General features: G+C 36.8%; 1 protein-coding gene and 1 long non-coding RNA gene across 2 annotated transcripts; one reads left to right on the top strand and one right to left on the bottom strand.

The window, feature by feature from the left end:
* The first annotated feature begins 260 nt into the window (after window positions 1-260).
* Window positions 261-13902, top strand: LOC117318615 (galactose-3-O-sulfotransferase 3-like). Its single transcript, XM_033873579.1, has 2 exons — window positions 261-1412; window positions 11292-13902. The coding sequence occupies exons 1-2, from the start codon at window positions 1375-1377 to the stop codon at window positions 12451-12453; spliced, it is 1200 nt and encodes a 399-aa protein (XP_033729470.1). The 5' UTR covers window positions 261-1374; the 3' UTR covers window positions 12454-13902.
* A 260-nt stretch (window positions 13903-14162) lies between these two features.
* Window positions 14163-16123, bottom strand: LOC117318616. The gene is made up of 2 exons (XR_004530420.1): window positions 15989-16123; window positions 14163-15181 (listed from the first exon to the last, which is right to left on the bottom strand). It is a non-coding gene; the product is annotated as an uncharacterized LOC117318616 (long non-coding RNA).
* Between the last annotated feature and the right edge of the window lie 14 nt (window positions 16124-16137).

The following is a 16137-nucleotide window of genomic DNA, read 5'->3' as shown; positions in this document are numbered from 1 at the left end:
AGTAAACTACGATTTCAAAATTCTTTTGGTTAATATCCCTGGTACCAGCAACGATCATTATTATATATATATACCTTTAGATACCAGCAATGGTCACGTGATATACTTATCTACCACGACGTTAGGTGCTGAAGTCAACAATACTTACGGTAAATATGAAACTTGAAACCACAAATACAACAATAGCCTTAATGAATACTCAGGGGTATATATGTATATATATATATATTAATCGATCGAAGGCCAAGTAGTATAGCTTCAGTATGACACTTGGACCAGAAGAAAGCCCAGAGAAAAACGTGTCATCAGATATTTTGAATTATTTTTGGATAAAAAATATATATATTTCAGAATCCATTCATGTAACATTATCAATTTACCGCATTAGCATTTAACATTGAATGTTTTATACACCATCAATACCGGCGTATTGACTCCAACAGCTTGTTCTTAATGATAAGGTAATGGCGAGAACTCTTTTACTGGACGTTTGTGTACCCCGATAGACAAGTGTGTGGACGTCTGTGTACCCTGATAGACACGTGTGTGGACGTTTGTGTACCCCAATAGACACGTGTGTGGACGTTTGTGTATCTCGATAGACACGAGGGTGGACGTCTGTGTACCCCGATAGACACGTGTGTGGACGTCTGTGTACCCCGATAGACACGTGTGTGGACGTCTGTGTACCCCGATAGACACGTGTGTGGACGTCTGTGTACCCCGATAGACACGTGTGTGGACGTCTGTGTACCCCGATAGACACGTGTGTGGACGTTTGTGTATCTCGATAGACACGAGGGTGGACGTCTGTGTACCCCGATAGACACGTGTGTGGACGTCTGTGTACCCCGATAGACACGTGTGTGGACGTCTGTGTACCCCGATAGACACGAGGGTGGACGTTTATGTACCCCGATAGACACGTGTGTGGACGTCTGTGTACCCCGATAGACACGTGTGTGGACGTATGTGTACCCCGATAGACAAATGTGTGTAGACGTCTGTGTACCCCGATAGACACGTGTGTGGACGTCTGTGTACCCCGATAGACAAATGTGTGTTGACGTCTGTGTACCCCGATAGACACGTGTGTGGACGTCTGTGTACCCCGATAGACACGTGTGTGGACGTCTATGTATCCAGATAGACCCTGATGTGGATGTCTGTGTACCCCGATAGACCCGGATGTGGACGTCTGTGTATCCCGATAGACACGTGTGTGGACGTCTGTGTATCCCAATAGACACGTGTGTGGACGTTTGGGGACGTTTGAACGCGTCGGTGATTACAGTGATATTTTATGTATTGTATTATACAAGATGACGTCGCTGTTGTACTTAATGAGAGGTTGGTGAAACTCGCGCTCACACAATGTTCGGGATCCGTCAAAGGTCAGGACGCTTCAAACGGTACGTTCTCTTCTGTTGTCTTTTACAGTTGATGATCTTCTTTTACCACCGTTATGTTCTCTACAGTAAATTTATTCAACGGTCTGTTCTGTATTAAAACATAGGACCTGATAAAATATAAATCTTTTAAGAGACAGAGCAGATGGTAGTCAATATACAATAATATATTGATATTATGAACTAGTTCTCCTATTGAGTATGTCCATCATGTAAGCTCGACGCCACAGGACGAGGACCGATTTGACTATAATACGTTCTTACATACAACTTTACCACAACACTAAAGCCGTCTCGAAACTTGTAGAAAGACGACCCCCAAGAATAAGACCCACTGTATCCCCCTGTATCCGCCTGTATCCCCTGTATCCCCCCTGTATCCCCCTGTATCCCCCTGTATCCCACTGTATCCCCCTGTATCCGCCTGTATCCCCTGTATTCCCCTGTAACCCCCCCAACCCCCCCCCCCCCCCCCCCCCCCCCTCTGTATTTCCCCTGTATCCCCCTGTATCCCACAGTTGTCATCATTACAATACACGGGATCTTTATATATTTCTGTCTTTCCTGTGTTTTCATTTCTTTCCTCTGTTCTGTCTTTCTGTGCTTTGTTTTCTTCTATGGGCATTTCCTTGACCCCGTCCTCAAAATGGCATTGGCTGTTGCGAGGATGTTAAACCAAAACCCTGAAAAAAAAGAAAAAAAAGAAAGAAAACAAAACACACACAACAAAAAAAACACCTAAGAAGATCGATTTTCTTTGAAACATGGTAAGAAAAATCACATATCAAATTATGAAATCTTAACAAAATTCTTTTATTCTGTATATCCTTCAGAACTGCCGCCGCTTCTCTTTTTAGCTAACAAATCAAAGAGGGCAGTAACCATATTTTTTCGTTAATATGTCTTGGTTTTATTCTTGTCCTCCTTTTGAGAATATGGATTTTACCTAGATTTGTGTGGCGAATGAAACATAACACGCTTGCTCTCCCGGAACGCTTGGTCTTACTTTCCCTGTGCTATTCAAGGGCGTTTTTGTAAATCTAGATTTTGTTGATATAATGCTCTCGTTCCATCAATTATGAGTTAGAATTACTATTTCTTTTGGAGTGGTATTCTCCCCATGTTATCACAGCCGGTGCGTAAACCATTGTTATGTTGTGTGGTTCGTGAATTGTGTCACTCGAAGGTTATATATAACCCACAATAAAATACTTAGAAAACCCTCTCTGTTTTGAATACACAAATCTATATTTCTGGATCCAGATGTCAAAACCACAGTAACAGACATGGCATGCGCATGACACGTAATAATGTCATCATCGTCTGTAAATACTATTACATTACTTGTTTGCGGAAAGAACTAGGCTTGCTTAAAAGGAAGGTAACTCTATCAACACATTATATAAATACTGGCCAATTATTCTGCAGTATTGTAATTTTTCAAAACACTGGATAGTGTAAGGGATATATATCTAACTCGTTTATTAACTTTTGGAAAAGTGTTTACTCCAGAAATGGATTTAATGGAATGTGGACTTGATCTTGAATAATCTTGGACACCATCTTCTAGAAATTATGCTTCTATCAAAACGTTTGATTTCCCACTCTTAACACTACATTGCGTGTATCATTATTTCTATCTTATGAACGTCTTCGTTCTCTTGTAATAAAATAAATATATTCCAAGAAAAGCGAACAGGGCGTATTTAGTTGAATATACAACCAGGGCTCTTAGAAAATATACGCCAGATGAAGTAAAATAAAAAGATAGAATTTCTCAACAGCAAAATCTTTGTCGATTCTTTTTTTTTTTTTTTTTCATATGAGGCTTGATATATTAAAAGCTTATCAGAAAAGTAACAGAGATCTTCAATTCAGTTACTCTTATAGATATATCTTACCTTAAAAAATGTTATTGATCATATCGATCGGATACCTGGTTCCTAGCCAATTCACTAGTCACTAGTTTTTGCGAGGGCATATACCATCTCCCAACTGATATGTTCCTGGTGTATCTAGATTGAGATATTGTGGGATCTTCCGAATAATAAGATATTTGTGATCTCAGTAGAGGGAATATATCAAAGCAAAATTTTGCATTTCTTAAAATTATCCAATATCCTATATCAAAATGCATACAAACTGTTATTTTGGCCTCCCTTTGTTGGATATACTAGCCGTCATGTACCGATTGTGTAGCTGGTGTTCTCACTAGTATCCTCTGGTACGTCATATGGTGTTTTGTTGTGTCTCTATGTTCCTGACATTTTGGTTGGTCTCTTTTTTTCTAACATTTCTGCCACTCTCAACAAACCAGTTCAATTGATCAACATATTATATGATAAAGTCTTGTCTAATTCCTACAGTTTTTGTTTCTCTCTTGAGAAACAATCATAATAATGCCCTATAACCTTTTTCTTTTAATCTATATTTCACTACCATTTTGACTTTGTTTGATACAGATATATCTGTTCAGTATAATCTTGCGGTAAAATTATGATAACTTAACAGTTGCCAATTGAACTAGCAGGCATATCAACCAATGAGCATGAATACGTTTTTGCAACCTTGTGGACGATACACCTTCGCATATCCTCCTCAAACTGCACGTTTAAGTCGTGAATAACATTATCCCGTTATGTTTGATTTGATATTCTGTAAAGTCAAATCCCTAACAACACACTTTTGTTGAAAGCTTATTGAACATGCCTGTTGGAAAAAAACTTGAAGGTTATATACATGTTTACGTCGTACACGGCCATACATGTGACATCTGTTTATCTGGACAACTAGAGAAAAGTATTCGATCGGTTTTATTGGAATTAATTGTTATACACATTTGTCGTTTATAATTAACAAAAGACGTGTTTAGTATCGCAGTGTTTACGTTTCTTAACATTTCTTTGTGTCCACGTATTGATATTAACCACTCCGTCATGACGCGATATCAATGCTAGGAGGGGAAAAAACAGTACAAATGTGTTATCCAGCCAAAAAAATGTATAACCGAATTTTTACATAATTTAAAGGGTACACACATTTAGCAGTAATCATGTTATACTGATTTGCTTACTGAAAAAAAAATCCTCTAAATTATTATTGTGCCAATTGCATTTTCTAAATACCGCCTTACATATGTAGATTATATGCCTAAATCCATCATTGTCTCATCTGTTCGATGGCGACTTTGAGACCAGTTAGCTTTTGATCGGCTCAGCGCTAAGGGTTTGTTATTTATGCTCTATAATGTGGCTATAGTGGCATAAAGACTATGATATTTTGCCAAATGCTGGTAGGAATACACCAAATGTATTTTGATGGACTGTTATAGGTTGAATTGTGAACAATTTGCAAAAATTATCTATTACACTTTGACAGTCAGCTTATTTTTCATGGTATACCTAAACCATTCTTTTTTCTCAACTTTCCAAATATGTAATTGGTTTTGTTTTCGGTCACTGAGAAAAAAATACAAAGTTTCTATATGGTTTCACTGTGTTGGATGTATTTCCCGAAAAAGGTGTGAGAAAAATAGTCCATCATATGTTAGGTATGCAGGATAAGGATATTCTACCCTCGGGTGTAGAAGTACCCGGTCAAGCCTCGGTTCTGATCCCAAATTCTACATCCTCGAGTAAAATTCCCCTATCCCATATAGCAACATATGATGGACTCTATTACAATAATCTTGTGGAGGTGTTTATGAGATAAACAGGATATGCATAAATCACGAGGAATAAGCTACACTTCAACAAAGGTGACGGTGTTGGCTGGAACAGCTGGCTCTAACAGACGACTTGTAATGTCTGGACCTTGTCTATATTTTTAAATCAGAATTAATAAAGCCGCACTCTGTCTCCTGTCACTAACAAAATAGGGAATTAATTTCAGCAGCAGAGACATATATCTGTTTACAAAATCGGATAACACATTGGTCTAAGAGACTGCTTGACTTGTGTCTGGACACTGCCCTTTAGGCTGTCGAGCTTTTCGCTGGGCATCGGATGTTATATTAAGCTTATATCATCAGTCCGTGTCATCCGCATGGTACAGCAAGTTATTGACGCTTCTGTGTCCTCCACAGAGTACAGCACGGTATTGACGTTTTTGTGTCCTCCACAGAGTACAGCATGGTATTGACGCTTGTGTGTCTTCAATAGTGTACAGCACGGTATTGACGTTTTTGTGTCCTCCACAGAGTACAGCATGGTATTGACGCTTTTGTGTCCTCCACAGAGTACAGCACGGTATTGACGTTTTTGTATCCTCCACAGAGAACAGCACGGTATTGACGTTTTTGTGTCCTCCACAGGGTACAGCATGGTATTGACGATTTTGTATCCTCCACAGAGAACAGCACGGTATTGACGTTTTTGTGTCCTCCACAGGGTGCAGCACGGTATTGACGCTTGTGTGTCTTCAATAGTGTACAGCACGGTATTGACGCTTGTGTGTCTTCAATAGTGTACAGCACGGTATTGACGCTTGTGTGTCTTCAATAGTGTACAGTACGGTATTGACGCTTTTGTGTCCTCCACAGAGAACAGCACGGTATTGACGATTTTGTATCCTCCACAGAGTACAGCACGGTATTGACGTTTTTGTATCCTCCACAGAGTACAGCAAGGTATTGACGTTTTTGTGTCCTCCACAGGGTGCAGCACGGTATTGACGCTTGTGTGTCTTCAATAGTGTACAGCACGGTATTGACGCTTGTGTGTCTTCAATAGTGTACAGCACGGTATTGACGCTTGTGTGTCTTCAATAGTGTACAGTACGGTATTGACGCTTTTGTGTCCTCCACAGAGAACAGCACGGTATTGACGTTTTTGTGTCCTCCACAGGGTGCAGCACGGTATTGACGCTTGTGTGTCTTCAATAGTGTACAGCACGGTATTGACGATTTTGTATCCTCCACAGAGTACAGCAAGGTATTGGCGCTTGTGTGTCTTCAATAGTGTACAGCACGGTATTGACGCTTGTGTGTCTTCAATAGTGTACAGTACGGTATTGACGCATGTGCTTCCTCCATAGTGTTCAGCACGGTATTGACACGTGTGTGTCCTCCCCTCGACGCCATTGTGCTCTCGACTATATGATACGTCTTTTAGACGTTTATATGTCAAATTCAAGCATTTTGCTTTTCATTGTTTCAACTTTATCTACATCTAATTTGATAAACTCAACAAAATATCCGGAATGCGTCTTAAGTCGGGATCCTATAAACGGTATGTGTACTTCGTTTTACATTATTTATTTGATATTTCTTTTACTTCATTTATTTGTGTTGGTTTAATTTTTATCATTACGGGTTAGAGAATCAATTATCTTAAGGAATATGTTATTTTGATCATTTTAGCAAAGTTAATGAAGACTCCATGGAGGTCTATATTTTTTGTTTATATTTCTTTTGATCAATTTTTTGGTTTGTATTATGGCTTGATTAGTATGTCAGTATTCTTTCGTGATTTTTTAAAGATAAACTCATAGTAATTCCTATGATGTTATCATGACATTCAAGCTCAGGAAAACACATGACAATTTATACATGTTTTGGGACCTATGAACTGTCTGTTGATAAAGGGATTGAATTACTTTAAACATATTGTATTTGCCTTTTTTAACAAAAGAGATTGGGCAAAAGTTCATATAACTTATTCAGCCCTCTCCGAGCATACATACAAAATGCACCTAAATGGCTGCTTTATCTTATTTATACATCAAAAAATGTGTTCCAATCAAGAAATTCAAAATACATATTCTTGAAAAGGAAAGAATAACAATAAAATATGATTGTATATTTTGGTCTACACGTATTTGGCTTTCATCACACCAAAGTGTTAATATCAAATAGTAAAACATTTTTTCATATTCCAACTTCTAAGATAACGTAGAAGACAATGTCTTGGCCTTCGATACAATGGGCAAGAATTAATTAAAGTGTTTAGCATTTTTGGTTATCCCCATACATGCATGAGGAATCGTTCATTAGGTCAGCCCTGAATAGATCACTTGGCAGTGTGCGACATTCATTTCGAAGTCTTATGTGTATTAATTTTCTATCTCCAGTACTGATGAATTTTGGAACTGAAATTATATCCTGTTTTAATGGTTTTGAAAGGCAATAAGGGAAATAGATGACTTTATATTAGGGATGAGGTAGTTCCATTGGGATATATGGATATAGAGGAAGGAATCAAGGACTTTCTCAGTAATTTAGTCCTACATCTAGGTATAATGAAATCGTTTGGATAACGATGAGTATAAGTAGATGATCCAGAGCGAAATTTTGGTAGAACATTTGTAACTTGGTGACATGTTGTTTTTGATTCTGAACAGATTTGTTAGTTTGTTTTGTTTACGTCGTTCTGATAGTATTTTCCATCGTGTTTCAAAATAAATTGATTGCTTTGATGCATACACTGGTAAGCCGGTAACTATTTGTAGCTGAACTTTCTAGATTACAATGTATATTTGAGACTTTTTAGAAATATTAGTTTCTTATAATTTGATAGTGTTCCGTTAGTGAGATCACAGTTGTGATCACTTACAGTTATCGTGTCGTCACTGATCTCCAGTGATTTTCCGATTTTTCCAAAAGCTAACGGGTGCATTTGGTGGGGGCCCTGCAGGTAGGGCGTAAGAATTGTACCTGCTGCCTCATTGCATGATCGTAAGAGGTGACTAAATTCGGGATCTTATCTTTTCTCTTCTTTCTAAACAGCGTTGTCAGTATAATGTGACCGGGTGGGGTGCCCTGCTGGGTGTCTTTGGCAGTATGCTTCAGTGAGGTAGCACTATAAATCGGCAAAAGTTCCGGCCTATCACAAGGAGACTTAACGCACACATGGGAGGCCTTCCTTAAATGACCTTAGCTGTTAATGGGACCTTAAACAAAATAAACCAAACCAAACCAAAGCATTTGGTGGACTGTAAACATTGTATAGTAATCTTTTACGAGTTGGTGTGTCATTTTGTAACCAAGTTGATTCCAAGCATGATGTTCGAGTTCTTCTTCGCTTTTGGGCTTCAATTGTATATGATACATTAATCATCATACCACCGCCCAAAGCGTTGCTGTCAGATCAGGTGTGTAAATGAGTTTATAGGGAACAACCAACCAATTGAAAAAATATATTTTTGAAACAGCCCCTGTGTATAGAACGTTGAGCCAAGGATAAAATGTCTGGCAGCCACTGATTGGCCAGTATGTTATGAAGTGAGAAAATAGATATGTAGCCTGATAGGTAACTATCAATAAGAAATGTTGATATAAATTTCTTAAGTCCGATTGGTTTTTTTCCCAAAAGTTCACGTAATAATAGTAAACAGGTAAACATTTAAGATTTTTGAGAAATTTTTACTGCGAAATTCACCTATTTTCAAAATGGCTACCCTGGAGAAAATTTGAGCTGAAGGACCCAACTTTTTTTTTTGATTAGGTGTTATATCAGACCCTAAACTTTTGTTATAAACCATAATCGTCATATTCAATTCAGGAATTTGAATGAAATAATCCAAAACGTTAACACTAAGGTCTATGGGAAAACAATTGGTTGGTTGGTCTCTTCAGTGAAACATATAATGTCACAATCAGTTTTATTAAGTTTAAGTTTTATTAATGAAGGAATCATTTGAAGAGCTTGGTGATCCTGGACCAGGGTTGGTTTCGACATCTCCTGCAATTATTAGCAGAAGTAAAAAAAAAAACAAAAAAAAATGTAATATAGCTATTAATTATGTGTATCAAGCTAGTACGTTTGGGGACAACATCGTAACTGTATTTCAAAATATTCTTAGATTACTTAGAACTAATACTAGTAGGTAAATATGTATGAAGGGTGAGTTTTCATTTGTGCGGCAAACCAGGTGAAACATGCCAATAACCCCCCTACGTTGTATTATGGTATAACCCATTATCTAAGTTAATTAACACCAATAACCCCCCTATGTTGTATTATGGTATAACCCCTTATCTAAGTTAATTAACACCAATAACCACCCTGTGTTGTATTATGGTATAACCCCTTATCTAAGTTAATTAACACCAATAACCACCCTGTGTTGTATTATGGTATAACCCTTTATCTAAGTTAATTAACACCAATAACCACCCTGTGTTGTATTATGGTATAACCCATTATCTAAGTTAATTAACACCAATAACCACCCTGTGTTGTATTATGGTATAACCCTTTATCTAAGTTAATTAACACCAATAACCACCATGTGTTGTATTATGGTATAACCCATTATCTAAGTTAATTAACACCAATAACCACCCTATGTTGTATTATGGTATAACCCATTATCTAAGTTAATTAACACCAATAACCACCCTGTGTTGTATTATGGTATAACCCATTATCTAAGTTAATTAACACCAATAACCACCCTGTGTTGAATTATGGTATAAACCATTATCTAAGTTAATTAACACCAATAACAACCCTGTGTTGTATAATGGTATTACCCATTATCTAAGCTATTAACATATAAATGCGATAGAAATGTTGTGCCATACATGTATAGATATGATAATAGGTAAGAAGAGAAACAGCTGTCAACATTTCATAAAGCTTATAAAGTGTGTTGTGTGCACAAAAACAAAACAAGAGAAAACAATTCAGTACGTCATAGCAATACTTCGTAAATCATGTAAAGTAGATAGGAAAGACAACTGAACTGCTGCGGATGTTAACAAACATCTGACAAGTAACTACAATAACAAGTACGCCTTTTTCATGCTTAAACATATATATGCATTGTAGTACAAAAACAGGCAGTTGATTATCATATTTAATAGCATATGCGCCGAAACGAAAACGTAACCCAAATTGAAGGTTGAACGAAACAATTATTTTGGACGATTAGTTTACATACTAAGCTTAAATTGATAACATTGAATACTAACCTCTGATAATAATTGGAAGATTTAATCCAAATTGTCCGTTCGCTAGAAAGGCATGAATAGTAGTACCCAACGGTATTTAGAGTTAAAAAGAAGTATGCATTCCTTAAAAGTTATATCATTTTTTTGTCGTTTTATCGAGTTCCTGAACCTGGTCTCTCTTGTTTTTGGACGAGAATATTGGATAAATGACACCAAATATGTTTCGGGTATGGTAATATCATCAAGCTGATGATCGTCTTGCGTTCTCTTGCTGCAGAGATAGACGCCACATTCAAAGTAAATCATCCAACAAAACTGCAAATAGTTCTCCGGCAATACTTCAAAACACCGGCATCAGCCAAGAGTACGGTATTCCAACTCCTCACGGAGCCCAGTGCCATCAACATGTAATTGGTAAAAGAAGTTTAAAGGATTCCATGCATGTGTTCAAAACCCCATCATGACGTTTCTTCATTGAAATCTCCATCATGTCTAACAACTCCTGGGTCATTTTGGTGTAAAAGGAACGGGTCGATGTGGTTAAACACGGTCCCTGTTACTCAGCTGACGGATCATGCTTCTATTGGTTATGAGGTAGAGCGTGGCTTAACACTCTGGAGACCCGGGTTCGATTCCTGTGGTGTTTTTCCCTGTTCTTTCACATTAGCGAGGAGATGAATTACTTAAAACAAGCACACCATTATATACATCCTTGAATCTCGTTCCTTTTTATTGTTTATTTGAAATGATTAATTGATCTGACCTGATTGATTTAACTACATTACCTGAATTTTAATCACTTGTCATGCAATTTTTTTCCGAAAGATGTGTAATATCTAATCCTCAGGTTGAACAAGTTTAACACGACCTCGCGCAGTTCTTGTTTACCGCCGCAGTTTCTAACAGATCTGGCTATTTATTGACTGTTCGAGTTTGAAACAATGTTTTTGATCAATTCATAATATTATTTTTTGTTGTTTAATTTGCAGGCGTGGGATACTTTTGTGTCTGCTGCTTATGATAATGATGTCCATCCTCCAGGTCCGATATTATGCCATGTCTGGATCATCAGGACGAAATCACTGGGAAAAGTTCATTTGGCAAGCACGTGATATATATAACGAAAGCCAGAGTAGCGGACTCTGGTTTCGTGTAAATAATGATGGTAGAGTGAAGCAACACATTGCCTTTCTGAAGGTACACAAGGCTGCAAGTTCAACAGCACAAAACATCTTCCTCCGGTATGCCATGAAAAGAGATTTAGTAGTGGTGATTCCACATGTCAACAAGATTTTTTATCCAAATATTATCAGCACTGGGACCACTGTGACGTCAAAGAATATTCTTCCTCCTCCAACAAATAGATCCTATGAAATCCTCTGCTGCCATGTCATATACGACAGAATAGCATTTGAGAGAATAATGCCGAGAGACACGGTCTATATTGGGATCATACGAGAACCTTTTGGGCATTTTGTATCCATTCTTAACTATTTCAGGCCTAAAGAAGTACTTGATATTAATGATACTTTGGCAGTTTCGAAATATTTACAAGAACCTACGCGCTACACAAAACTGAACTCTAAAAGTTACGTAAACAACAGAATGGCCAGAGAATTTGGATTTCCGTCAGATCTTTACATAACTCATAATGAAACCGAAATACAGTTTTATATAGATAAATTAGAATCAGAATTCCAGCTAGTTATCATTGTGGAACTATTTGACGAATGTATGATATTAATGCGTCGACTTTTGAATTGGAGACTGTCTGATGTGTTTTATCTTAAGAAAAATGTTAAAAATGAATTATTCGAGAAAATTAAGTTCACAGCCGGTGATGTTGACCGTTACAGGAAATGGGCTGTACTTGACTATGCTCTATATGATCATTTTTATCAGAGGCTTCTAAACCAGATTCGAATGCAAGGTCCTACTTTTAATGAGGAACTACTTTATTTTAAGCGAATACGGCGTGATATGGACTTTTTCTGTAACCCAATGCCAGGAGTGAAGAAGTCAGGTGTATATCACTTTCATGCCTCGAGATGGAATCCGCCATTCATCATCACAGAAGAAGACTGCAAATACATGAATATAGGAGAGACCGCATTCATTAAAGAGATACGATTCAAACAATATGGACTTTAGGATGTTTCGGAGAATCTTGTTAAGTCTAATTTCTGTGGCTCGTTTCGGAGAACCTCTTTATGTAGAGAATGACTAATTTATCCTATGCGTTTATTTTTCATTTGTTATGAAGCTGGCAAAATGCAGTTAAATTGAGTGAACGTGAATAAATAGCATTGTGATTGACTCTAGTAGGAGACCTTCTCACAATTCAACCTTTACGTAGAGTATAAGTAATGAAGTGTATGTATGCTTATTCACTTGGCTCCTTTATATTTCCCTTTAATTTTCCCGTTTAATAATGTGTGAATTGAACTTCATCGATATATAAATCAATAGTATCTATGTTCACACTATTATCAATTAACTTGAAAAAAACACAGTAGCAGGTGTATTTGGCCACATGTAACGATTTTTTTTATTCTTTGTTTCTGGATGAATAACACTTATATTTTATCTTGTGGGATGGAAACTTTTTTTCACGAGTGCTAAGGAAATTAACAGGATAAAGTTATTCATCAAGATGTCAGTTTAAATCAGCCGCTCTGTATATTTGCTTGACGTGTTATAATTACTCCGCTGAATAATATAGTTCCTAAAATGGTATAGAAGTTTCGAAGAAAATTAATATAAAGTAAATAAATACAACAAGTGTAGTGCTCCAGCAATTTGATGCATATATTCTAGAATCAATAGATTATAATGTGTCAATGAAGAATTATTGGGATAAGTTATATAATAATATCACCGACAACAGCTGTCAAATGTGGCGAAGTGACCTGGATGTGATTAGGATATATTGTAGGCCGTTGAAGTCGATTGCGGACGGACACGTAAGATGAATACCAACAAATAAATCTTGACTGCAAAGTTCTTGTTATGCTTTCTAACTTGATACGGACATCAATCGTGACGCGATACATGCTCCTTTGATGGATGTGAGCTCTGAGGACTGGTTTGGTGTCTATGTCCAAGTAATTCTGCTGTCCCATTACGTATCAAATTCTCAGAGAACATTCCCATGTTAGTATGCTATAGAGACTTGGTGTGTTTTAATTGTATTTCTGCACGATTTTTGAGCTGCTTGGACAAGGAAAGATTATCGTTGGGGTTGATCATGATTTGTTGATGATACAATATGGCCGTTCTTGAAAGAATGCTTAATGAAGGGAGATAAATCTTTTTATGCTTTCACACAAAAAAAATCGTTTCGTTAAGGGCGATATTTTTACTCTAAATACTGTGCACTGAAAGGTAAAAAAGGAGTGAACATATCGAAATCGTTATTTTCACCACCAAACACTATATTTCACTGCGAAAACTATTATCAATACCATGTGTAGTTTATTATGTTCAAATCGCCCTTCGTCCGTCCGTGAAGTCCTTAATGGGTCTTTTGTTTGGTGTTCTAGATATTAATTTATTTTTCAGTAGTTCTTATGCTGAACACAATGAAGTTGAACCAAATTAGAGTATATGTATTACTCAGATCGATATTTTACTCAGGCTATGTATGGATGATAATATGACATCCCCTTACATCAGTGGATATATATATATATATTTTTTTTTTCGTGGTAGAAAATCCAAAATACAAAGGAACCAATCCGTCAAACATTCAATGTATTGTATGTCTATGGCTTTGCAATAGAAGAGACAAACTTAACTATCACAGTTTAATCAACAACTGTAATATATCATTGAAGTAATAAAATAGAAAAACAAATAAATCACCACACCTGTCTTATTTTTATTTCTTTTTTAGTTAATGTGATTGTAAGTTGAGGTTTAATCCTAATTCTCCAGCGGTACCTAAACTAGGACTCGGAAGGATAGGACCTGGGTAGCCTTGTAGTACACTACATCTCCACAGGTGAGGACCAAATGCTATGGTTCCCTTTGTTTTTACCTGTAGTCTATATATAGCATACATGTATAAGTTTTATCAATAAAATACATATGCATTAAGTTTATCAGACTGCGGACTAAACTAGAATATGTGTCGTAATTGAGGAAAACATACATGTGGGTCAAACTACAGGTAAAAAGTATAACAATTGGGCATTTTGTGGAGGTGTGGAATACAACCAATCTACGTGTAGTATAAACCATGTACGCTTCCATTTAATCAAAGAATATACCTCAGTTAAAGATTACTATTTCTGAGTGATTCTCTAGTAAATCATTATCATGTGTCGAATGATTTATTTTCAAGAGAACGGTGTCTTACGGCACTTAACATGATTTACCACTGTGTAAGGGATACTTAATTCATTGCCGCATGGATGTTTAGCAAACTTACAATATAAACATACAAAAATCATGGGTAGTATAAAGACGCTGCTATCATTTCATTTCTCACGAATTTATCCAAAAACTCATCATTAAAAAAAATATTTAAATGGGGTATGGAAGTCACAAATTCAATACTGTGCGTAAACGCATTCACTTTTAACAAAAAGGTATTTCTGGATACAGTGTCAAAACAAAAAATGATACTTCATAGCTCCATATTGTCTTATGGAAAGGATCCGAATGTGCCGGTGTTATTTTGGCCCACATATTCTGTTCCCAATATTTCTGTATGATTTAGTTGATCGTTGCCAATTTCAGGTTTGATGTCAAATACGACTTGTGGAGATGTCAATCGGAACTTTCTGAACTCTTTGTAGAATGTCACAAAAAACATCACTATGAAAATAGCCATTAGCCATTCCGAGATCGTTGCGACCAGGTGTTCTGCGTATCCCTAAATAAAACAAATTTCGGAATTAATTTCATTGTGAGTACATGCTAATATTGAAATTAGAATCATCGCACAACCTAAATCAATTAGAATTTACTTAGGTGATTATTACAGACCAAAAATAATGTCTAGACTTCCGTCCATCGTGCTCGGCCCCAGGTGAAAGTCGCACTGTCACGCTGTTCACCCTGTGCCGAGAACGGACAGTGTTCACCATAAAAGTAAAGAAAAAAATAGATGATTGTATTTTAAGAGAAACAGCAACCTTCACTTACGTTTTATCTTTACACTTTTTACTTTTTATTATTTGATGTTACTCATAATTGAATATATCAGAAGGAAAATGTGAACAATTGTTAGTTAAATAAATCAAAAATTACATAGCATTAACTACATATCTAAAGTAAAGCATCAACATATCCAGTATTCGGCAACAGATAAAAGCAGCAGATGGAAAGGAATTTACAAAGCGCTATGCAGTACAAGGTATAGAAGATATTACATACTAGTGATATACATATCAATACTAGATACAGATTGAGAATCCTACACATGTAGCACGCTTTTCACCTGTCTCCATGATCAACTAGAACTGTCGCCAGACTACTACACCAGCTCTCCAATCCAATCTGATCCTTACCCGAACAAACACTTGTCGACTAAGATAAAAGGGGCCAGACAACAATAAGGAGACGTTATCTTGTCAAGCTTCAATCTCCAACATTGGCAAACTACATTTCATTGTGAATACATAAACATAGCAAAAGGGGCATAACTGCAGTAAAAATGCAGATGTGGTTATATACTCACCGGTTCAGACGATGCCCACCTCATGTGATATATATGATTACCGATACCAGATGACGCCGTCCCTGAAAAGGCTAGTTACACAGTCAAGGCACAACCAAATATCATTTAATTGTGCTCACAGCATCAAAGAATAGACTTGTTACATAGGC

This window comes from Pecten maximus, unplaced genomic scaffold, assembly GCF_902652985.1.
Source record: "Pecten maximus unplaced genomic scaffold, xPecMax1.1, whole genome shotgun sequence".
Classification (NCBI taxonomy): Eukaryota; Metazoa; Mollusca; class Bivalvia; order Pectinida; family Pectinidae; genus Pecten; species Pecten maximus.
This window is presented reverse-complemented; position numbering and strand designations above follow the sequence as displayed.